A 25834-nucleotide genomic window follows, 5' to 3' on the forward strand; every position below is an offset into this window, starting at 1 on the left:
CAATCAGATTTAAGGCTCTCTGCATAGCATGGAACCCATACCTAACACTGCAAAAGTAACCAAGGACCTGAGTCTAGGCATTAGAGCCTGAAGGACTCATGTGAAAATGCTAACTCCACACAAGAATATGGAAATGCTATAAACTGTTTTTAAAAAGTGTTGAAAGCAAGTGTACAGGGTGAACCTGGCACAGACAATGACTGTTTTCCAGTGTTAGGGAAGGAAGTACCATCACCAGTGAAGCAAATCAAATCCTTATGATAAGGGAAACTTAGATAACACATAAACACTTCAGTGTGCGTGTGTGTGTGTGTGTGTGTTTGCATTCACAGAGTTCTTCTTACCATAAAACATTATGAGTTGTCTCATTGTTTCAATTAAGCCGAAATCTTAAGATTTTTGGCCCATAGGACTGTGGCAACTACTTAATTTTGTTTTTGTAACAAGAAAAAAGCCATAGTCCATAGGAAATGAAGAGGTATAGCAGAGCACCAATAAAACTTTATAGAAGATAGTGTTTCCCTGCTGAAGTGAAGAATAGAATAAATACTGTGAGATGGTCTATCACCAATCAAAAGAATAAGACCAGAACTCAAAGCTATTTTTGCTTTCATATCCTTCCCTCCAGTCTACTAAAAATACCATAAATAAGTAGGGAAGAAATATCACTTGCAATGAAACAAACTGTCAATTGATAGAAGCAAAAATAAGGAAATAGATACCAATCTCCACTACTGCATTTGACATTTACAAATGGGCTTAGCTGTTCTGATGGCATAAAAAGTAAACAGTTTCATCTCAACAGAAACTGTATCCAAACCTCTTTGCAAACTTGTCATGGACGTGGTTAATTATTTCTTGGAAACTGTGTCGACATGTCTCAGGATTCTACAGAATCCCCCGTGTCAGGGACTCTCCTCTCATCTCCCAGCTTTGCCCAGTGCTGCTGGTAAAGACGTGATCTAGATCTCTCCACCTGTCTTTCTCTATGGATTAGAGAAAGACACTACTCTCCATTTAAGAACTCTTATTTCCCACAAGGAGAACGGTTGTCAAAAGCTCTACATTTTCAACAGATATATGAAGACAACTGCACTCAGAGGTATTTGCCTTTAAAAGAACACAAGGAATCCATAAGGTGTTCAATGTATGAAGTAATGCCCCATCGAGTACAGTTTGGGGCTTGTGGGAGAAAGGTTTTGGTTAAAGGGTGTGATTTCAACTCTGTGATATTGCAGAGTGGAGCCTATACTGTCCACAGCTGAGCACTTCCTCAAACAGAAATTCCACGTGTGGTTATTTCTAAACCTACTTTCAAGAAGACCATTGTGGCCTTCCAAAAAATATCCCATAAAAGACAAAACTGTCTTTGATTTTTGATTTTTAAATTAGGTTAGCAAGTGGTAGATATGTTTTATTAGGTTTTCAAGTAGCTCTATATCATGAAGCTGTTGCTGTTTGGAAACAGTATTCTGTTAGCATAGCAATAAAATTGTTTATGGGTTTGCCTAGTGTGTGCCACAACCTACAAATTGTATAGTCACATTTAATCTTTATGCCAATCCTGAGGTTCTGGAAATATTATTTGCATTTTATGAGACTGGCACTCAAAGCAACTTAAAAATTGATTTCACAATAAAGTAGAAGTTCGGGAATTAAAGGCAAACCTGGCTCTAAATCGCACCTCTTTATGTTGTCATTTCATTTCTTCCACTTGTGGAAATGACTAGAGGTCATCCTTGGTGAGTTAGCAAAAGTAGCTCAGTCCCCAGCTGTAGATGGAACACAAAGAAATGGGCTTTTCAACTTGGATTATACACTGAAAGAAACAGACCTCCTGCTTAAGGCAATGTTGCCGTCTATCTGCTTCTTGGCCAACCGTAATAAATTGTATAGTTGCTTAACAACTGAGCTATAATGCAGTTCAAAACCAATAACCATTTTTATTACCAGAGTATTTAGGTATAGAACCTGACAGTCAGGCCTTTGCATTTTGGCTTAACCTTGAAAACTATGTGGAGCCATCCATAGGTTGGAATCTATCAACCCTTGAGTCCATTCACTTTTTAGGTATTTTATTTGCCTTCCTCAACTAGAACAAAAATATTACATTATGGGCAATTACGTCTAATTGCATGTCTAGGGTATTTATACCTAAATATCTTAGTATGTGTGGTATCTTGTACAGGGCCTAACACAGCTCCTGGAATTTGTTAAAGTCTTAGTAATAGCTATGGGATATTAAGAACAATATGGACGCTAAAATGCAAAGTGAAGATAATGTTGTGTAACAGAGTGTGTGTGTGTGCGTGCGTGCATGCGTGTGGGCGCGCGTGCACGTGTGTGCATGTGAGTTTACTTGTCTCAGAGTCCCAAAGATATACCAAATGCTGGCAGATCTTATAAATCTCCTAAAACCGCTTTCAGGAAACAGATTGGTTGACTAAAGTCATCATGACGCTACTGAATCAGACCTTCCATGAACATTCCAGGGTGGAGCTTTAGAGGATTTTCTGTCAGATCTTCAGCCATCATAAATAGAATAGCATGTCAAAGAGATGGTCCAGCAATTAAGAGCACTTACTGCTCTTGCGGAAGACCAGCATTCAGTTCCTAGCATCTATAGGGCAACTGAAAATCATCTGTAACTTCAATTCCAGGGGCTACTAGCCTCTGAAGACACCAGAAATGCATGCATAGTGCTCACATACACACACACACACACACACACACACACACACACACACACATATATATATATACATTTACATGCAGGCTAAACACTCACATAGATAAAATAAAAACAAACAACTTTTAAAAGAACAACTGGGCAGTGGTGGTGCACTCCTTTAATCTGAACACTCAAGAGGCAGAGGCAGGTAGATCTCTGTGAGATTGAGGCCAGTCTGGTCTACTAAAGCAAGTTCCAGGACAGCCAGAGCTACGCAGAGAAACCCTGTCTAAAGAGAGAGGGGGAGGGTGTCTTAACAGGGCATTCTGTTTGCATGTTTATTTTCGGCAGTATGTTACCTCTTTCTGAACCACTCCAAAGAAATGACACCTTGAGGCTGTGTGTGGTGGTGTATACCTTGTTACCTCTGCACTTGAGAGGCTGAGGCAGGAGGATGTTGAGTTCAAAGCTGGCCTAGGATGCATAGTAAGACCCTGTCTCAAAAGAAGAAAAAAGAAACTGCACTTTGGCCATTAATTTATTTTTGTCATTGTTTGTTTGCTTTGAGACAGGGTCTTATATAGCCATGGCTGGCCTTGAATTTATTATGTAGGCAAGGATGATCCAAAAGTCTTCTCCCTGCCTCCATTTCCCGAGTTCTGGAACTGCAGGCATGAACATCCACATTCAGCTAAAATGAGGATTTCTTATCCTACCAGACTCTTTAATACAGTATTCGTCCCAGGCAGGCCTGCAGAGGGCAGCCTTCCACAGATTTCAGAGTGTGGGGTTTTATATTGGGTTTCTTGATTCCAAAAGCCCAAATGAAGTGAGTCAGTAAGAGTCAAGCTAGCCATTTTGCATTTTTTTTCTCTGTGGGATGGAAAAGGTTAGAAGAAACTTCGGTGGCACTCAAAGATGGTGGGTTTCACAGTGTGTCGTCTTCATGTCTTTGTTGCTTCTTACATACTCCTGAGGACTGAACAGTCCGCCTGTGGCAGCAGAGCCTGGGCAGCTGCTGGCAGTAAAGATGCAGAGAAGTGGGAAGCGGGAGGGGACAGCCAAGGAGAGGACAGAGGAGAGGAGAATTGCGGGAAACAAAAGACACAGAGAAGAGAACCATGAAGAACTTTCATTGGCCCTATACCCGTTCCTGAGCCAAGACCATTGCATGAAGTCCCGGGCGTATTTCCAAGACTTTAAACAATTTCACCATTTATGTATTAAGCAAGGAACCAAAATCTGATTTTTAAAAAATCTTTTTTCTTTTTTTTTAGAGATTTATTTATTATCTACACATTGTTCTCTCTGCAGGACAGAAGAGGGCACCAGGTCTCATTATAGATGGTTATGAGCCACCACATGGTCACTGAGAATTGAACTCAGGACCTCTGGAAGAACAGTTGGTGCTCTTTACCTCTGAGCCATCTCTCCAGTCCTCTGGTAAATTTTTACAATGGATCAGTAAAGGAATTTTGTTCTGTGTTGGTCTGATTTCCAATCTCCAGCTCCTAGCCACCACCTAGAATTTGGAAGAAAAATATCAAAGATTCAACCTTTTCTTTAGTTTTCCCTCACAGATTGTCCAAGCACATGAATAGGAAAATAAATATTACTGCATTCTCAAGAACTTGACCCCACACCCTTTTCAAGAACTTCTCACACACACACACACACACACACACACACACACACACAATCACTCTGTTCTCTGTTTTGTTCACTGATTGCTCGTTTATCGTTGTAAACTTACCTTTCAGACCTCAGGCATTTCCATTCTTCATGTTAAGACTTTTCTCAGCATCTCAAGGTTCTATTCTCTGTGACACATCAACAGACATGATCAAGTCATGTTGGACTTTATTCTGGGACATATGCTAATACTAATCGTGCACTTTCTCCTTGGCGCTTAGTCTGCCTTCTCCTATACTCTGTAGCTACAAAACTGATGATGAGGAATGTAATTTATCTCTCTTCCAAAGGTAAAGATGCAACTGTGACATGGCATTAGGTCTAGGTGAGTAGGGGAAACCCTCCAAGTTCCCACACAAGCACAAACATAAATCCCACAAAAAATACAAAATCAGAAACCGTAATATATAAGCAAAAAAAAAAAACCTGTAAGGTTAAAAAAATGCCCAGACAAAACCCCTCCAAATACCATTTAGTTTGTATTGTGTTGACCATCTGCTGCTGGGCATGGGGCATGCCCTTAAGTGTGGTTTGAACTCCCTTGGAGAAAACTAATTTTTCCTTTGCATGTGATTGTCAATCGGAGTTAGCTTCCGGGTAGGGATGGGGGCTTGTGTTCACTTCCCCTCTCTGCACTGTGAGCTCACGTATGTTGGTCCTACTGTGTTTTGAAGGCCTTGTTGTTTTGTTTTGTTTTGTTGTTTTGTTTTGGTGTCTGCAATCCCCTGTGACTCTTACAGTCTTATTGTTTCCACTTCTTCTGGCAGGGAGGGGGAGTTCCTTGTGCCCTGAGAGGAGGGATTTGATATTTGATGGAGACTTTCTCTTTAGGACTGAGTATTTCAAGGTCTCTCACTCCCCTCCCATTGTCCAGCTACCGTCTTTGTATTTGTTTGAGTAGGAAAGTCTTATTAACTAGTTGTTAATGGTAGATAAGATAAAATGGTAATTATAGTTTTCAAGCATTTCCAAAACAGTATTTAAAATTATCCTAGTCACTAAAAGTATTGTAATATATATTAGTGACAATCTCTGAAGGCAATTTTCATATTTTTATGTTAAGTTACACATATGCTTGGAAAGCTAATTCCAGGATATCAGATTTTATTTTCCCACTATAGTGTTTTTATAATTAATCTTCACAATACCTGCCTTCCTAGTACTAAGTACATATAACAGCAGGCTTCTTAATTCATTTTCACTCACATTGTAACAACAAATAAATCCTCAATTAGTTATTTTGGTAAAACAAGACAGAATTTTACCATAGATGGAAAGAAGTCAGCTGCTTTACCACAAATTTCATTAAATTAACATCATAATGGGTGATACTAATATTCTCATAATTCAATTTGAAGCTTATCCAATTAACACATCTACAATGCACTTGCTGAAACATTAAGTATTTATCAGATAATTTACCACCATGGTGGCAGGTGGACCCTCTTTGCTTTGGCACGGTGTCCAAGTTTGTAGAACATATTGATGTCTAAAATAGCAGCTCTAGATGATAAGAGTGTTTGCTATCTCTGTGGCCTTTTCACCAGAGAGGGCAATTTCAAAACAAAATGAAAAGAATGCACTTTTATAGTCAGGGAGACGGCTCTGTCAGTAAAGAGCTTGTTGCCTAAGCATGGGGACCTGAGTTTAGATATACTGTACTCACATGAAAAGCCAGGCATGGTGGTGCATGCCTCTAACCCCACCGCTGAGGAGGCAGACAGGCAAAACCCCAAGGCTTGCTGGGTTCACAGATTCAGCAAGCTCCTTCTTAAAGGGTACCCTGTCTTGGATTACAAGATGGAGAATGATTGGGGATGACAGTAACATCGATCTCTGACCTGCACTTAAGTATGCGCATGTGCACTGAACACACACAATCACTCTGTTCTCTGTTTTATTCCACTGATTGCTCATTTATCATTGTAAACTTACCTTTCAGACCTCAGGCATTTCCATTCTTCATGTTAAGATCTTTCTCAGCATCTCAAGGTTCCATTCTCTGTGACACATCAACAGACATGATCAAGTCATGTTGGACTTTATTCCAGGACATATGCTAATATTAATCGTACGCTTTCTCCTTGGTGCTTAGTCTTCCTTCTCCTATACTCTGTAGCTACAAAACTGATGATGAGGAATGTAATTTATCTCTCTTACAAAGGTAAAGATGCAACTGTGTTATTACATTAATCCCCATTGAGAAGGAAATGAGTATCCTTTGGCATAGGAGATGGCTCAGAGAACAAAGCATCTTCTGGGCAAGCCTCATGACCTTTATTTAGAATTCCAGACGTGACATAAAAGCCAGAAACTATATCATGTATGCTGTAATCCCAGTTTTCCTTTGGCTAGACAAGGGTGGAGACAGGAGATTCTCTAGAAGCTTGGTGGCTAGCCAGCCTTGCATTCCAACAATGAATTACAGAGTGACCCTTATCTCAAACAAGGTGGAAGGTAAGAATGACAACCTAAGGTTGTCATATGACCTCTCCACACATATACCCACAGGAATGGGCACACAGATATATTCTCTTGTATATACTCACTGCTACAGCAACACTATGCTGGATTGATCACTGCCGAGTACCTGCTCTCCTTTTCAGAAGGGCACAATTTGTTTTAGAAGACACAATTATATTAGTGCTGTGGATTATCCTCCATTGAGAGATTTCCTTTTTTATTTAAGAGTTGCCCTTTGCTTCACTAAATGACATAACATCTAAATATTTTGATGTTAGTGAAAGAGAACATTTAGTATTAGACTAAACATATTTTCAAGAATAAGGCTTTCTGGTTAGCTATTCAATGATATAGTGACTGTCAATGCATGAACCATCTTCTCCGGGAGTCTGTTGGAGTCTTGGGGATAGGGCCTATCTGGATACTTCTAAGTAAATCATTTTGTCCAAATCTTTAGATTTGAAAATGGGGCCTAGAAGATGTCTTTGTTGTTTTGTTGTTGTTTGTCTGAACTGCTGTGACAGAGAGCCAAAGACTGGAGCACTTAAAGAAAACTTTATTCTCTCATGATTCTGGGAGCCTGGAAGTTCAACATGTGAGCAGGTTCACTTGCTTCTGAGGCCCTCTCCTTGTTGTAGATGGCCATCTTTTTCTGAGTTTACACAGTCTTCACCCAATGCTTGCTTTTGTCCCAAATCTCTTCTGAGGACATCAGGCATATTGGATTAAAGTTCATGCTACTGACTTCATGCCACTTCTTTTAAATACCCCATTTTCCCCCCAAACAATCACATTCTGAGCTCATGGGAGTTGCGACTTCAATTTAAGAATTAAAGGGACAAAAATGGGATTGATATGTGAAGCAATCTTGTTTCTAATTTTAAAAATGTAATAAACAAATAACTAAATAAAATAATTAAAGGGACAGCAGGGGGTTGGTGGCACATACCTTTAATCCCAGCACTTGGGAGGCAGAGGCAGGTGGATCTCTCTGAGTTTGAGGCCAGCCTGGTCTACAGTGTGGGTTCAAGGATGGCCAGGGAAAGCTAAAGCTTAACTGAGTAAGATATATATCATAATGAGGTGGTAATAGATTCAAACCTCTTGTAAATATGTTATGATAGTTTGGCATGCCTTTTAACTGTAATTTTTTGTTTCTTCTTAATAAAACATATATAACCCTCATTTGGTTCAACAGCTCAGTTCTAAGACAGACCAGTGTTCAAAGTTCTATTAATTTTCCTGAGATGGATCTGGGGTGCATGTGTCCTATAAAGAAAAAGGCTGTTCACTCAGGAGGCAGAGGCAGGCAGATCTCTGTGAGTTCGATGCCAGCCTGGTCTACAGCGAGTTCCAGGACAACCTCCAGAACAATACAAAAAAACAAAAAACAAAAACAAAAACAAAAAACAAAAAACCCTGCCTCGCAAAAACCAAAAGAAAAAGAAAAAGGCCGTTACACAGAGAAACCCTATCTTAAAGAGCCAAAAAAATACTGTGAAAGAAAGAAAAGAAAAAGGCATTTTATTTACTCACACCAGAGGCCACTATTGACAAACAGAGCTTTTTCTTCATCCACTAACTTTAAATTATTCCAAGTAAAATAAAGAATATAAAAATTCTATTAACATAAGTAATGTACAATAGGTAGGACAATCACCGTTATTATCATTAGTGAGTGTGTTATGAGGTCTGAGGAAGCACTAGATGCCGAGTCCTTCTCATACAACCTCCCAAACAGAGTGACTGTTAACACAGGTCCAGATGTTGGCTTCAGGCTAAACAAACGTCCGTCACTTGACACCTGGTTAAAACACAGAAGAGTAGATAAGGTCTATTGGACCTATGAAAATCCCACAGTACTTCCAATAAGTACTTCAAATGTTGCAGGGGGTAAGCAAATTTGAAGCGACAGAACCAATACTGGTTCATGTATTATCGTTGCCTGACAATGTCTGAGGAAGCATGCCATGAATTAGTTAGCATGACAAATTGGAGGTAGTGGTTTCTAATCCAGCCCTTCCAGACCATGAAGACATGGAAAATAGTCAGAAGCAGGGGGCAGAGGTGGGGTTTGTATCGCATCTATTAGTGTCACTGGCTCCCTGCAGCCCATCTCCTCCCACAGGGCACCTTTCCCCCTGCAATCACTCCTGCAAGGAATGTGGACTGCAAGTGTAACCTGCACAGTCAGAGAAGAATGTGGTTTGGAGGGCATCCTGGGTTATGAAGCAAGCCATTGTTTCTGGGATTTGGAAGTTCTCCTTTTTGCAAACAACCACCGTTGAATTGTCTCTCCTTCAGCTTTTTTCCAGTAGTCTTACTGGGCAGTAAGCCCTAGGCCATCACTAACTGGCAATCCTAAAGGGGCTTCACTGTTGAAACGGGCCCTAAACTATTCAAGTATCATTGAATCTTCCTACTCAACAGACCTTGAGCAGCCCAGCCTCCTCCAAATAGTGACCTCAATAAGCTTTACTTATTTATTTTTAGGGACAAAAAGGATACACACATTATATCAATTTTCAGGTAAGAAATCCAGTCTGCTCAGAGTCTTTCACGATCCTCAAGACAATGCCACCCTTTTCAAATGGGAATATTTATATTTGGAAGAACCTAGATTAAGCTTGGATGTCAATATGCCTCCTCTTCTTAATCAATTGGCTACATGAAGCAAAGATTGTTACCTGAAATTCCCCAGGTGCAAGCTTGACTTCACTCAGCAACACCTCGGGGAAGACATACTGAGTTCCAAATGTGCCACTGAGGGAGAACATTTCAAACCTGGTAGAAGCTGTGTCCACTGAATCACCACAGGTGTGTAAACTGGTGGTTTTACATTTCAGCAGAGTACAGATCTAGGTGAGAAGTGCAAACAGAGATAATCGTGGAGTTAGTTTCACCCAATCACTCTACAATGTAGCCATGTATTGAAGTGCCATGCTTTATGCCATGATATGTTCACTTGCTAGTTACTTAAAACTGTGTGAAGAGGCCGGGCGGTAGTGGCGCACGCCTTTAATCCCAGCACTCGGGAGGCAGAGGCAGGCGGATCTCTGTGAGTTCGAGTCTAGGCTGGACCGACAGCCTCCAAAACAATACAGAGAAACCCTGTCTCGAAAAACCAAAAAAGAAAAAAAAAAAAACCTGTGTGAAGATGTTTGCATTCACTCATTAATGTGACGTTATCTACTCTTTAAGAAAGTGAAGTCATCAGATATGGTGACATATGCCTGTAATCTTAGCTCTCTGGAGGCTGAGTCAGAAGGACCAAGTAAATGTTCAAGACTAATCTGAACTACATAGTCAGGGCTGCATAACAGGAACTATTTTTATAACTATAATAAAAAGGGGGAAGGAAGGAAGGAAGGAAGGAAGGAAGGAAGGAAGGAAGGAAGGAAGGAAGTTGAAATAGCCCGCTTTAGAAAACTGCCTCTGCATCTTTAGCTGGCAAAATGTTTCTTCCTCATTAGAGTCATCTGGTTTATTGCTGAACAACTAATGTGCTTTATTATAAAGCATGTTAGTCCTCGGTGCTTCCTATAATGTACTGCCAAAGGAATCGACCAAAGATATTTAGGTCTATGAAGGATACCTTCAAACTCCCATTCTTCTCTCAAGCAGCAGCTCTAGAAATTTCTGTGAATCTCCAGATCATATTAAATTCAGCAATGTGATACTCTTCCACACCCCATGCTGTCACATGCCAGGCCTGAGAAACTACTCACTCACGTGGTTTTCTACTCCCCCAGGTACTGTATTTCTCAAGCGGATGGCTTACACTCACCTCCACATCGTTAACACTGTTATGCATCTAGTACATACCGACTGCTCAAATGTCGTTTGTGGAAATGAACATTGCTGGCGTGTTTACACAGTAAGCTAAACGACACCCAGTAGGCCCAGTTCTAGAATTCCAGGGCTGTCAGTCTCAAGTATGTGAATAATGTGACATCTTGTGACTTTGATGAAGCCAAACAGAGGATGATCTGGGCTGAGGAGTGGCAGAGGTCCTGCAGATGTGGCAAGCATCCTCAATGGCAAAGATAACAACTGAACAGTGCTGTTGAAAGGTGAGCAGGTGGGAGCCACCATCGATAAAAGAATAAAATTGTGTAAACATGTAGAGATTCTATAGATGCTGGAAATTTGGGATAAATGGCTAGAAGCATCTCAATATACAGAATTCCAGAGCACGTGTAAGTAGGGGATACAGGAACCACAAATCAAGACTTTCTGGGTCTTCTATATTCAAGCATTTGATTTGTCAATTAATAGCTTACTGAGGAATTTCAGCAAGAAGGTCATATAATCAGAAAAGACACTGCAATTTATTTTGTAGTCGTATAAGGAATAGATTAGATAGGGAAGAAACTGTCAACAAATAGTCCTATTAGGAGAGCACGCTATTTGAGTGGGATAGGCTGACAGCCAGTTCAAGGAATTAAAATGCAGACAGTATGTGAGCATTTGTGTAATAGTTCCCTCTTCCTGCTAAGGACTGGAAGATGCCTGCATCTTAGCCATAAATCACTCTAGAAACTGTCTCAGGGGAAACTCTATTTATACTAAGCATTGAGTGCACACTTAGTGTTAAGTTCTTTATAAAGCAAGACAGACATTGATGAGCACACAGAAAGTGCCTGAGTTTGCCCATGCAGGACATATATCCTAGGTACTGCATTACCTTTTATCTGTAATTTGGATAATTTTAATATTGGTGTTGCCACTTCTCCACTGCCTCTGCATGAGCTCCTCTCTCCAAGTTCTGACCTGAGCTTCTTTAGATGATGAACACTGCTATGGAAGTGTAAGCAAAATAAACATTTTCCTCCTCTTAGTGGTTTGAATAAGAATGGCCCCTATGGGCTCATAGATTTAAAGGCTTGGTCACCAGGGAGTGACACTATTTGAAAGGATTAGGAGGTGGGGCCTTTTGGATGAAATGTGTCACTAGGGGTGGACTTCGATGTTTCAAAAGCCCAAACCAGGTCCAGTCTCTCTCTCTCTCTCTCTCTCTCTCTCTCTCTCTCTCTCTCTCTCTCTCTCTCTCTCTCTCTCTCTCTCTCTCTCTCTCTCTCTCTCTCTTTCAGCTGCCTGCAGATCTGGTTGTAGAACTCTTAGCTACTTCTCCAGCACTATGTCTGCCTCCATGCCAACATTCTCCCTGCATGAGGATAATAGACTAAACCTCTGAAACTGTATGCAAGACCCAATTAGTTGCTTTCTTCCTTGGTCATGTAGTCCCCTCAGTGATAGAACAGTGACCAAGACACTCTTCAACTTGTTTTTGATGGAGTTTCATCCCAGTAATAGGAACCCTAACTGAAATATTTCCTTTATGTATAACACATGGAAAACCATCTTCCATTGATTGATATTTTTCCCAGCTGTGTGCATTTGATTTTGAAATTCTTCTGACAGTGACATTACCTGCAGATGATACTGCCCTTCCACAGTGTGCAAGCCATCAAATGCCCCAAGGGCATAAACTTCATCAGCTCGCTTCTCAGACATCTGGTAGCTTAGATGACAGCAGAGATCATTCTGGCAAACAGTGTAATTTCCTGTGATTCCTTTGAGCTCCACAAAGGTAAACTCATCAAAGAAAATGATGCTCTGAAATTCCTGGTTTCCTGTTGCGGGTGCTTCTACACTGCTGGCATAAGAAGTCCAGTTCACAGTGGAGCGACTTGGGTGGGAATCCAGCTGCGCTAGAACAAGTTTTCCCTCATTGGTTTTCCTGTCATAGTGAAAGGCCTTTGGAGAGTCTGGGGCATAGATACCACTTCCTGGAAATACAGTTGGAAACAGAATAATAAGAGACTTTGTGTTTGTCACCACTATCTAAGACTCATCGTTTTCCCCTCTCTCTCTGAGCAACATATTTCACTAATTTCTGTAATGTGTGCTGACCAGGGACAAAGACAAGAGGAAATCCATACATAGAACATAACAATAAAGACGTTTAAAAGAAAGGGGGCACATTGAATAATACTAAATAAATCTGCCAAATGAAGGCATGTTTTATTTTGGTGTTCATTATTTTACTTTCTTTGGGTTTAATTGTTGTTGGTTTTGTTTGTTTGTTTGTTTTAAAACAGCATCTCTCTATATAATTCAGGTTGACCTCAAACACACTATGTAGCCCAGGCTGGCTATGAACTCAGGATTTTCCAGCTTTAGTCTCCCCAGTGCTGAGATTACAGCTAGGCACCACCACACCCAGCTACAAAACAGTTTCCATAAAGATTGAATGGACAGCATATCACCAAATAAATATCCAAAATTAGGAGTTGGGCTGGAGAGATGGCTCAGTGGTGAGGGCACTGGCTGCCCTTCCACAGGACCAGGATTCAATCTCCCGCACCCATATGGTGGCTCACAACTATTTGTAACTCCAATTTCAGGGGATCTGATGTCCTTCAAAGGTATTGCACACATACATGCAAAATACCTATATATCAAATGTACAAGTCTGTAAAGAGAAGCCTTTCCCGCCAGCCTGGTTCCAGAGCTGCATCAGTCCCAAATAAACACACAGGAGGCTATATTAATTATGAAGCTGTTGGCCTTGCTTGTTCCTTACTGGCTAACTCTGACTTAAGTATTTATCCTAATCTAAGTATTTCTCTTACCAGAGAAGTTTCCGGGTTTCTTATCCCTATGGCGGTTACATTCCCTGTGTTTCTCCTACCCAGAGTCCTCCTCAACTCCTAGTCCCACCTATCTTACTTCCCTATTGGCCAACAGTGCTTTATTGACATATACTCAGGACTTCCCCAGCACAAGTCTTTAATAAGTACTTTCTATAAAAAAGGAAGACTACATTAGCTTTAAAAAAAATAGGAGTTGAAAGCTGGGCAGTGGTGGTGCATGCCTTTAATCCCAACACTTGGGAGGCAGAGGCAGGCAGATCTCTCTGAGTTCAAGACTACCCTGGTCTACAAGAGCTAGTTCTAGGAAAGCCTCCAAAGTTACACAGGGAAACACTGTCTCAAAAAAAAATATAGGAGTTGACATCTGACATGTGGTAGCATGGGCAGAAGAGAGAGACTCTCCTCCCACCCCCTGACTATCAATGCCTGAGACAGGTGGAGGAGCTAGCACTGGAGTCATACGAGGGGGCAGGCTGTCCCCCCACCCCACCCCTCACCAACTGCAGCACTCTAGAGAGTGACCCTGTATCTTGCCTGGGCAACATAATAAAGCTGGCCCTGATGGTGTAAGGGTGGGAAAGCTGACCCTGGGGGGCATGAAAGCAGGGGAACTGTCCCCACCCCTCACTCACGAGGTGAATTAAGGAGGACAATGTTGGAGAAGTCACCCTGGTAGTGAGGACAGGGAGAACTGATGGGTGAATCAACCCTGTAGCTGAGCAGGCCTAGAACCAGGGTTAGAACTTGGCCCAACATCCACCCCATCTATGATCTGCAGGATCACGTGAAGGGACCCGTCCTGCAGACCCAAAGCTGCAGGATCTCCACAACACAGGGCAACAACAACAGGATGCCCAAGAAGAGTCCTAATGAGGGCCCAGCATTGATAGTGTAGCAGAAACCAGAGGCCACAAACCAGTCATTAAGAATGACTCTTTGAAAAGAACCCTTGCAAGTAAAGATATATAGACAAAGGGGTTTACTGTATGACTCACTGTGTCACACTGCCATTTCCATGATGAGATTTTTAATCCCCCCTTTTCCCCTTAAATTTTGTTTTATTGGGGGGTGCAGGGATGGAGGGTAGATGTGAAAGGATAGGGAAATGAACGGGATCAGGATATGTGTAAAAGACACATAAAATAAAAAGTAAGCAAAGAATAAAATTAAAAATAGGAGTTGAAAAATAAAAGATGTACAAACTATTTTTTTTTGGTTTTTCGAGACAGGGTTTCTCTGTATTGTTTTCGAGGCTGTCGGTCCAGCCTGGCCTCGAACTCACAGAGATCCGCCTGCCTCTGCCTCCCGAGTGCTGGGATTAAAGGCGTGCGCCACCATCGCCCGGCTACAAACTATTTTTTAAATGTTCATTCTAAATAGAGTTCAAAGATCACATATTACCTACCTGTCATTCTCCTCGAGGGACTATGTATATTGGCTGCAAGTAAATTGACCCCCATGCCCATAGCCCAAGCTGAGTGGAATTCAATGGCTGCCAAATGAGGCAGAACGTCCATCCAAGCGGTTGGGAACAGTATGGTGTCCACCTGAAACTTGGTCACCAGGGTGACAGCAGGATCGTGGAAGAGGATATCGAAGCATGTGAAGATGCCAAACCTTCCAAACGGGGTGTTGAAAGTCACCAACTCGGGCTCCATGGGTGCGTTGAATTGTTCTTCACCCATGAAAAGGTTTTGCTGTGGTAAGCAAGCAATGAAGAGGAATAAAATTCTGGGCAGCTTCCCAGGACATTGTTACTCTCCATGTGTTTGTTTTCATTCAACAGTGCGTGTTTCATCTGTGACCACTGTCTTTACGGAAGAGAAGCACCTTAAAAAATGAGAGCCACTCCAGTAGAATGAGGCCAGCAACTCCCCTCACGGATGGTGTGTATGGGTGCACCTGTCTATACAGATGATCTTGAATCTTACAAAGTAGGTGAAACAGACAACCACTGACAAAACACCTCACTATGTTCAAAGACCTCCAAGCCTTCCTCAGGACTAAATCTGCCCCATGAGGCCTTCTTATTTCACCTTTGGCCCTTTACCTCAGGAGAATTTTGAAAGTCAAAACTCAAAAGATGACAGAGTAAGTAGTCAATGAAGGTGGATCCAGGTGACTCCCAACCTACCCCCATGACACACTCCGGGGTTTCTGAATACCCTGGGAATGCACTGGGTCTCCTTAGAGGAACTGGTTACATCTAAATGCTATTCTGTGTGGTCACTACTCTCCCTCTAAAGGTCATTTATTGTTGTAAATAATAATTGCTCTCCTCACTTTTATTCTATAGTCATTTAATTAACTAATTAGTTAATCAGTATTACCTTATGGTATCGTGCAACCAGTTTGCCCAGGGAATCAAACACCACATTAGTGTTGTACTGGAAACGCCCATCAGGAGGACACTGAGGGTCACTAGTGTTGCATGGTTTCTTGTCTCCCATGTTCGCCACAACATAGATTGAATTATTCTTGGCCAAGCAGCTGAGTCTCTCCTGTACTGGGTTGTAGCCAAATCTGGAATACGTTCATTGGGAGAGAACTTTTTTTAATCTGCATTAATTTTTAACAAAAATCTATAGTTTGGTATATACAACCATACCAATTGACAGGTGGGGAAAAAATTAAGACAAGAGACTTCGGAGGACACCAATAGTGGTAATTTGGTAGTAGAAAATTATTCTGAGATTAAGAGACCATCCATGCACACTTTTGAATCACAAAATATATCAAGTCTAAAATTATACATGCAGTTGTATATTCAATTTTAAATGTCTGAAGCATACTCTGGATATTATAAAGCAAATTTTCCACATTCCGTTCATGAAACCAGATAGAATAAAAGAAGTACTATGTGTGAATCAAAACTTAGAACCAGAAGAAGACTGGAAAGATAGCAGAACAGAGAACATTGGGGAATCTGACACCCTACCTGGACAACACATGCACTGGAGAATCTGTCCTAACTATTTTGGAATTCTGTAGTCCGTTCAAAAGCCCAGATGGCAAATGGTAGTTGATTTCATCAATTCTGTTCTAATTAGCCTTGGCTACCCATCTCCCAGGCCTACCTAGCCTTGCAGCAGGAAGCTGTCCTTTCTCAGCGCAGCTTACAGACAGCTTGGGCAACAAGGACTCCGAGATTTAAATGTCAAGGTCCTTATCTAAATGCTTGCTTCTGAACATAGAGATACAGACAAAGAAAAAGTAATATTTGTACACAAGCTCCATTTTAAACCTGCTCTTGCTGGTAGAATTGACTATCAGGGTGTAAGAGACATCTCCCTCCCTCATTTTGAAGAGGAGATACAGCAAACCTTGGGGAAAATAAGGATCTTTAGATTGAAAGATTCAACTGATGGGGGATGTCCTTCTGTATATATGTTTCTCTTATTGGTTAATGAATAAAACACTCTTGGCCAATAAGGCAGGAAGATAGGTGGGACTAGGAAAAGAGGAGAATTCTGGGAAGTATAGGCAGACAGGAGACTCCATGTAGCCTGCCAAAGGAGTAACAGGTTCAGAACCTTCTCCTGTAAGATAAGACCATGTGGAAACACTTAGATTAATAGAAATGAGTTAATAATTAAGACAAAGCTAGCCAATAAGAAACTCAAGCCACCGGCCAACAGTTCATAATTAATATAGCATCTGTGTGTTTATTGGGGCTCAAGGGCCATGGGACCAGACTGCCAGGACAAAGAACCACTCATTACATTCAACCATCAACAAAGAATCATAAAACATACAAAGAAACAGCAAGGATAAGAAAATGGAGCTAATCGTGGTGGCATGTCTTTAATCCCAGAATCAGCAGTCATAGCAGTTAACACAAATTTGAGAGCAAGGATGAAAGCAGAATTCTACTGCTGAAAATGGGAGAGCAGGGGCGAACTGCGCTCTCTTGTCCCCACAAACCTGAAAAGTTTCAATGTGTGTCTTGAGACAAAAGAGATAGAGATGAATGTATCTCAGTTGGTAGAGTGCTTGCCTAACAGCCTGGCACGCTTGATGTACAGGGTTCTCTCCACAGCACCAAATACACTGGGTGTGGTGACATATGCTGTAATCCCTGCACCAGGACAGTAAAGGCAGGGGACAGAAATTCAAGGTCATTCTCAGCCACGTAATAAACTTTGTGCCACTGTGGAATTCATGAAAGTCCAGTGGTGGTGATGCTATAATCTATATATCTATAATCCCAGCACTTGGAGGCAGAGGCAGGGGCAGGAGGATCTCTGTGAATTGAGGCCAGCTTGTTCTACAGAGTGAGTTCCAGGACAGCCAGGGCTATACAAAGAAACCCTGTCTCAAAAAGATAAATAAGTTTGTCAAGGTGTGGTAGCATATGACTTTAATTCCAGCACTGAGGAGGCAAAGGCAGTCAGATCTTTCTAAGTTCAAAGCCAGTCTGGTCTATATAATAAGACCCAGAAGAGCCAGGGCTACTCAACCTAAAAAACAAGCAAACAAACCAAAAGTTGAGAAATAAGGGAAGTCAAGGGACAGTGATCATGATGAGCAGCAGAAGACTGAGACAAGATAAAGTCAAAAAATTGTAGATGTGTCAGCACTCAGAGGCACAGGTAGGCAGAGCTCTGTGAGGACAGCCTGCTACAAGTTCCAGCAAGTTCTAGGTTAGTCAGAGATACACAGTGAGACACTAAAGAATGTTAGATGTGCCGGGTGGTGGTGCCTCTAATGCCAGCACTCGGGAGGCAGAGGCAGACAGATCTCTGTGAGTTCACGCCCAGCCTGGTCTTCAAAGAGAGTTCCAAGACAGTCTCCAAACCTACAGAGAAACCCTGACTTGAAAAACCAAAAAAAAAAAAGTTAGATGTATCAAGGAAGTAAGACTGTACTCTAAAACACTGACTGAAAGTAGTGAAGGGAAATCCTCTCTATCCCCTCCTCTGATATTAGGATGGAAAATAAGATGACCAGAAACAAAAACAGAAAAACCAAAATTTTGAATTATACAGCAACAAACTATAAAAGCAGACACTGAGGAATTAATGCCACCGTCTGAAACACCACAAATTATACTGGAGCAAGGAGACAGCAGACCTGAGAGAATTCTACATCAGTCACTTAATCGGAAAAGTAGAAAGCACCTGTATCCCAACTCCAAAGCCCGATTCCCCACCCACTGAGAGATGGTATCTGGACAAGAGAATCCTGTAAACTGAAATTCAGTGGAGCAAGCACAGCTAGGTTACGACGGGGAATGCAGGTACCCTGAACTCTGATAAGAGAAGAAATTCCAATTGCAAAACAGGCCTTGCCTTCTGTTGAGGTTGCTTCTGGAGTTGATAATCTGCTCTTGAAGTAGTGTTGGGAAATGTGACTGGTGTCCTGAGCATATAGATCGAAGGTTTAGGTATGAAACCATACACCCGCTGGGCGGTGATGGCACACGCACTTAATCCCAATACGCAGGAGGCAGAGGCAAGAGGATCTCAGAGTTTGAGATCAGCCTGGTCTACAGAGTAAGTGCCAGGACAGCCAGGGTTACCCAGAAAAACCCTGTCTCAAAAAAACAAAACAAGCTGGGCATTGGTGGCACTTGCCTTTAATCCTAGCACTCGGGAGGCAGAGTCAGGAGGATCTCTATGAGTTAGAGACCAGCCTGGTCTACAAAGCTAGTTCCAGGACAGCCTCCAAAGCCAGAGAAACCCTGTCTTGAAAAACAAACAAACAAACAAAAAACCCAACAACACCAACAATAATAAATTAACAAATAAATGAATAATATACCCTAGCCCCAGGCCAGAGGGAAGGGATGGCACTTCAACCCTATCACAACCAGTCCCTCTAGGATTCTGCAAACAGTTTAACTGAAACAATAAGGAAGGGTTTTTTGTTTATTCTATTTTGTGTTTTTTTTATCCAACAACTTAATTCCAGTTGCACAGATGCCAAATGGAAAATACAGTATCCATGAAGAAAAAAAAATGAAAATCACCAGTCCCACAGAAATGGACTCCAAAGAGAAAGCCCAGACAATGGATATAAGGACATAGTTACAAGGGTGTTGACCAGAATTAAAGTAACAGACTCCTAAATGACGACAGAGAACAGAATTCAAGAGGACATAGACTTCGGACCCAGGGTGTGAATAGCTAAATCAAATAAGGAAGGCACTACAAGAGATAAAAGAGGGTATGAAAGTCCTAGCAGCAGGCTGAATCAAATGGAAGACAGAATATCAAGTTGTTAAGACCAGACAATAAATAAAAAATAAGAAGAAAAGACAGGCAGAACAGGCAGTGTGTGTGTGTGTGTGTGTGTGTGTGTGTGTGTGTGTGTGTGTGTGTCTGAGAGAGAGAGAGAGAGAGAGAGAGAGAGAGAGAGAGAGAGAGAGAGAGAGAGAGAGAGACCATTGAGACCATTAAAAGGCCAAATCTATGCATGGGCACAGTAAGGGCATAAAGAGTATATTTATAAAATCACAGCAGAGAAGATAGATGGCTTGGTAGCTAACTACTTGTTGCATGTAAAAGACCTGGGTTCAGTTCCTAGCACTACATGGCTGCTCACAACCATTCATAACTCCAGTTCTAGGGCATCCAAAACCTTCTTCTGACCTCTCCGGGCACACATGAAGGCAACACTCATGCACATAAAATAAACACATCTTCTTTCTTAAAATCATAGCAGGAAAGCTCCTAAAACCAGGGAAAGAGATGGCCACCTGAATGTCAAATACAGAAGATAAGAAGAGTGTTTCCCTATGTGATAGTATTGTTAACATACTAAATATAGGGAACAAAGAAAACATTTGGAAAGCCACAGAGAAATAGCAAGGCACATGTAAGACAAATCTATCAGAACAATGGCAGTTTTCTAAAAATTAAAACATGCACACACCAAAAGGGCATGGAGCAATGAACTTCAAGTTTTGAAAGAAAATTAACTGTCAACACTGAATACTATATCCAGTAAAGCCACACTTCATAACTGAGAAAGAAAAACTTACATGATAGCCAAACTGAAAGGAAGCCATGACCATGAAGGCAGCCCTACAGAAGAGTCTTGAAGGGATTTTACACACAGAAGAGAGATAAGCTTGCCTGTGAATTTACAGTGAAGAATAAACCACACTAGAACAGAATGTAAACAAAAGTAAAAAGTACCAAACATTTTCATAAGAAAGATGACAGTAGTGAATTCATATCTTTGAATAGTAACTCTGAATTGCAATGATCTAAACTCTCTGGAAGATATAGACCAGCAATTTAAACTAAATACTAGGGGATCCATCTACACAATACCTCCAAGAAACACCTAAGATGGCTGTAATGGTCCTCACCTTGAATCCCAAGGCTTGGGAGGCAGTGGCAGGTGGGTCTCTGAGTTCAAGCTAGCCTGGCCTGTATGTCAAACTCTAGACCAGTCAAAGTTACATAGTGAGACTCTGCCTCAAGAAAAACAAACAAACAAAAAACAGAAAGAAGAAAGCTACCTGAACAGGGATGACCATCACTCTCTGAACAGGGACGACCATCACTCTCTGAACAGGGACAACCATCACTCTCTGAACAAGGACAACCATCACTCTCTGAACAGGGACAACCACCACTCTCTGAACAGGGACAACCATCACTCTCTGCTTCCTGGCTGCAGGAGCCATGGGGCCATAGTCTCACCCTCCTTGCCAGGTGGAGTCTTTCCTGCCATGATAGACTGTACCCACTCTGACTGAATAAACCCTTCCTTCCTTCCTCCCTCCCTCCTTCTCTCCCTCCTTCCCTCCCTTCTTTTCTTCCTTCCTTCCTTCCTTCCTTCCTTCCTTCCTTCCTTCCTTCCTGAAATTGCTCCTAACTAGATATTTTGCTGGAGCAATGAGAAAAAGGTATGGCAAACAAAGAAACCAGGGGGAAAGGCAGATACACCTATGCTTAATATTTTGGATCATATTCCCCCTGCTAACGCCTCTAAGCCCATAAGCAAGTTATAAGCTATCATCCTCCCGGGCTAAAAGTGTTCACACTGGGTGGGATTCCCTTTGGTACTGAGAAATAGAAAAGGGTGTTAAAGCATTGATTGGTGATCTCGGAATTTATGTTCATTTCCCTGATAAATACATTCATAGGAGATGAAAATTATACCAAATTAAGCTGATGGTGGTTCTGTGTACCCCAGCCCTAAGTACTACTTAAAAATGGTGAAACTGTAATAGGTTAAAACTAAGTAAGATAAGGAAGGTGTGTTGTTGGAGGATGTGTTACTGAATAGCCATTAGAACCCTGGTCCCTTCCATTTCTGTTTCTTCCTTCTGACTGCTCTGAAGTGAATTAAGACTGTTCTGCCATACTTTGCCACTATGATGGATGATGTTGCCATAGGCCTAAAGAAACTGGGCCAGATGAACATAGATTAAAACCTCTGAAACTGAGTCTCCTTTAGAACCGGTTGTCTCAACTATTTTCTGATAGACAGCTGCAGCAATCTGGCCAACACCTGACCAGCTTGATGTTTCCAACACCTTTTTCCCAGGTAAGACAAGTAGAGGTTCATAATTGAATTTTTTCATACTTTTTTGTATTTTTGAGAATTTCTTATATGTATACAGAAAAATCTGATCATATCAACCCTTCCCCTCCCAACTACTCTCCCCTACGTCTCCCCCTACCAGATCCCTTCCGTGTACTGTTTCTTCACCTGTTTGCATTATCACAGGGGATCCAATTCACTTGAGGGTCTGGGATATCCTCCAAGTACGGGTAGATAGTATCCCTGGTGAAATGCATACCATATATGCCATCTTCTGGAGTCACAATAATGTGTGCACCCTGTTAGAAACAGACGGTTAAAACGTCTCTCAAACAGGCTAACCGTTAAGGGTAGGCTACAAGAAGAATTGGAAATTAAGTGGCAAGCTGGGCGAGGTAGAGGCGTTCAATGAGTGGAGGTCAACCTCTATTACATAGCGAGCTCTAGCACAGTCAGAACTTCGTAGAGAGATCTCATCTCAAAAACAGGGGGGGAACACATAACTATTTGAGCACTTTTTAATCTTACTCATCTGCTTCCTCCATTTTTTTCTTTTTCCACGCCTTTTTGTTTGCTTGTTTGTTTGTTTTGTTTTGTTTTGAGACAGGATCTCATGTACCCCAGCCTGGTCTCAAACTCATTGTATAGTTTAGAATAACCTTAAATTCGTGATCCTCCTGCCTCCACCTCCCAAGCATTCAGATTACAAGTATATATATCTGGCTTTCCCAAGCACTTTGATTTCCTAATCTCCCATTATCACACTGATGACTTTCTCTAATGGGCACTAACAGCTGTCTAAGCCACTCACAGCTCTGTAAGCCCCTGCTCCCATTAACTACAAGCCTATTTCTTCCCCCCAAATCAACCTCTCTTTGAAATTTGGTCCATTGTGCCTAGCTGAGTTAGGATCGATTTATAGCTCAATCCTAGTTTCTGCCTCTGGATTATCCTACCCAACACCCATAAACACATCCCTGATCCTTGTGAGGAAGGACCTTGCAAACACGTCAGCTAAACTATTCCTTGCCTAGAGTAATCTCTCAGCTAACCTGGGCACTTTGGGATTGGAGAGCCACCTTGAAGGTTGCCGTGGCCTCCCTTAGCAATATCAACCTGCAATCATCATTTAAATATATGGGTCTCACTGTGCATGTAGTCCTGGTTGCCTGGACTCGCAGGGATTTACCTTGGCTTTAGGAACACTGCGATTAAAAGCATGTGCCACTACACCCACCACACTAGCATGTTTGTATTTAATACTGATATCATACTTTCCATGTCCCTAGTCTATAACTGACCTATGAGTATCTTACGTTAAAACACACTTACACTGCAAAGTTTGCTTTAAACTTCACACTTCATCCAACTCAAGGACCTTGACAGGCATACTTTGACAGTGGAATTAAAATGAATTGATGAATATGATACTTAGTGTAAGCAGTTTGTAACCAGCTTGTTCCAGACCATAAGCTAAAAGCTTGTGGCCACACACTCTGAACACTAAAGACCCTGTCAGATTGTCAACTTATCTGAACCCTACGAACCAGAGCACAAACATTCACTGAAGCTACATAGTCTAAAAGCAACTGTGGGGGGGCATGGCTAGAGAGGAGAGATAGCTCCAGGCTAAGAACGGGAGCTGCTCTCCCAGAGGATCCAGGTTCAAATCCCAGCACTCACATGGTTGCTCACAACCCCCTGGAGCTCTACTTCCAGAAGATCCAATGCCTTCTTCTGCCCTCTGTGGGAACCAGGCACATACCTGGTACACACAGGCAAAACACTCAGACACATAAAATAAAGAAATCTTTTTTTCCAAGAAGAAGAAGGAGAAGAGCAACTGTTTCCTGTCCTGGTTATACTTTACCCTCCATGTCTAGCAGAAAATGAGAACAAAAATGTTCAATATATAACCAGTTCCTCAAAGTCTTGCTTAAATAATGAACAAAATGTTATTATCAAACTTCATTGCCTCCATTTGTTAGGGATATGTAATAGTGCCTTTAATAATTTAGAGGTAGAAGGATCCTAATAAAACAAAGCACCTTGACTATGCTGGTATTGTAAGTGGATCTGACCCAGACAGTAACCCGGTGCCCTGCGAATCACCCTCACCCCTCCCACGCACTCCCAGGCTCTCCCACACCCCCACCCCTCTCAGGACTGGATGCTCTGGAGAGATGGGAGAGGATACCAGCTTTGCTGCAGACACGATCGCTCCTTCCAGAAGATTCAGATTCTGATTCATTAGTGCCAGCGCCTCACTGTGAGACACGGGTGTCAGGGTGTCATTTGGCAGGATCACAGCATGCTCGTAAATGGCTGCAACAAAAGTGTCCAGAGAGCTGACTTGTAAAACACAGAAGACAGACAGCGCCGCACAAGCCAGCCACGGAGACGCATTCATGCTGCTGAAGTCCAAAGACTGCTGAGAACCAAAGCGGGGCTTGCTATTTGTATAAACAAACCACTGGTCACGTGTCCCAGACCTTGGGATCTTCAAACTAGATTTAAAAGGTTAATCTTAAGAAAACTTTGTCCCTGAAGGCAACAGTTGCAGAAATGTGCTTGCTTCTCTGGTCGGGAATACCAGAAGGGAACTGTGGTTACTTATCTTTTCCTGAGTGAGCCCCACCCATTGCCTGGAGGTCACACGTGATGGTGGGTGGAACTGCAGGTCCAGTCCCTATGATGAAAAGCTTTGGAACTCTTTCTCTAGATTTGCAGCCTATCTCCAGAATGACTTTAGGATTATCCCTTCTTCAGAGGTAAGGCTCTGTGGAAAGCTATTTCCAAGCCACCCAAGATCTGAGAGTTACTCCAGCTGGTTGTGTCAATAACCTGGCCAAAAGACCACCCCTCAGGGAGGCAGATTCGCTTTAAACCAAGCTAAAGAGACAGAAAGAATGGCCGTCCTTTCAAGAATTAATGTGCTGTGTGACTGTCCCCAAAGGCAGCTGCTCCAAAGTCACCTCGAAGTTCTGTTCACGCAATCTGTTTTTCTGACTCAGAAAGGTGTGGCCAGTCTCTCTCTCTCTCTCTCTCTCTCTCTCTCTCTCTCTCTCTCTCTCTCTCTCTCTCTCTCTCTCTCTCTCTCTCTCTCTCCTCTTCTCTTCTCTTCATCTTGCTCTTTCAGATGTTGGCCAAAGCCAAGGCTGCCTGTTCAACTTGTGGCCAACCTCCAAAGCTAACACAAACAGTCTGGCTTTGGCTTTTCCTCCTCTGGGCAGCTTCTGAGATTTATAGTTGGCCTGCCCTTAGGCCTTCACCTTTAATTCCAGAAGTCAGTAGGCAGAAGGCAGGCATATCGCCTGATCTTCAGAGTGAGTTCCAGTACAGCCAGAGCTATGGAGTGAGTCCCTGTATCCAAAAACTAAGAAGGGGGGGAGGAGGAAGGAAATAAGGAAAGAAAGAAAAGAAAACATTGCACTCTCACATTATTCTAAAAGAACAAAAGACCTTCTCCCTCAGACGACAGGTGAGGAACAAGTAAGGGATCATGTGTAAGGTACATAGGACTGTTACCTAGCAACATACCACAAACTGAGCATTGTGAATCACGCAGGTGTACCTCTCCCTGGTAGCAAGGCTGACCTCTACTCAAGGCTGTGAGAAGGGACGTGCTCCCGTCTGTCCTTGGTGTGGACGTGACTGCCTTCTTCCCTAGTCTCCAGGTGGTTAAGCATGTGTGTCCAAATTTGTTCTTCTCATAAGAGCACCAGATAGTAGATGTGTTGCCTATTCCACTCCAGCTTGACCTCATTTTAACTCCATATATCTTAAATCCCATTTCTAAATTGAGCAACATGGTTACATCCCTAGGAACTGCATTTCCACCCAGGAC

At 42.1% G+C, this 25834-nt stretch overlaps 1 protein-coding gene across 4 annotated transcripts; it reads right to left on the reverse strand.

The window, feature by feature from the left end:
- Window positions 1-3191: 3191 nt before the first annotated feature.
- Vnn1 (vanin 1) lies at window positions 3192-24583 on the reverse strand. 4 transcript variants are annotated; one of them, XM_040728205.1, is made up of 11 exons: window positions 24185-24583; window positions 22156-22286; window positions 15816-16008; window positions 14891-15182; window positions 12260-12618; window positions 9514-9684; window positions 8487-8630; window positions 6299-6365; window positions 6030-6150; window positions 4425-4491; window positions 3192-4193 (listed from the first exon to the last, which is right to left on the reverse strand). In XM_040728205.1, the coding sequence occupies exons 1-8, from the start codon at window positions 24395-24397 to the stop codon at window positions 6351-6353; spliced, it is 1518 nt and encodes a 505-aa protein (XP_040584139.1). In that variant the 5' UTR covers window positions 24398-24583; the 3' UTR covers window positions 3192-4193; window positions 4425-4491; window positions 6030-6150; window positions 6299-6350. The 4 variants fall into 4 exon arrangements, with proteins under 4 accessions (XP_040584139.1, XP_040584138.1, XP_040584137.1 ...); XM_040728204.1 differs by lacking the exon at window positions 6030-6150; XM_040728203.1 differs by lacking the exons at window positions 3192-4193; window positions 4425-4491; window positions 6030-6150; window positions 6299-6365 and having other exon boundaries at window positions 8334-8630; window positions 24185-24582.
- Between the last annotated feature and the right edge of the window lie 1251 nt (window positions 24584-25834).

The sequence above is a fragment of the Mesocricetus auratus genome, unplaced genomic scaffold (genome assembly GCF_017639785.1).
Source record: "Mesocricetus auratus isolate SY011 unplaced genomic scaffold, BCM_Maur_2.0 Super-Scaffold_100018, whole genome shotgun sequence".
NCBI lineage: Eukaryota > Metazoa > Chordata > Mammalia > Rodentia > Cricetidae > Mesocricetus > Mesocricetus auratus.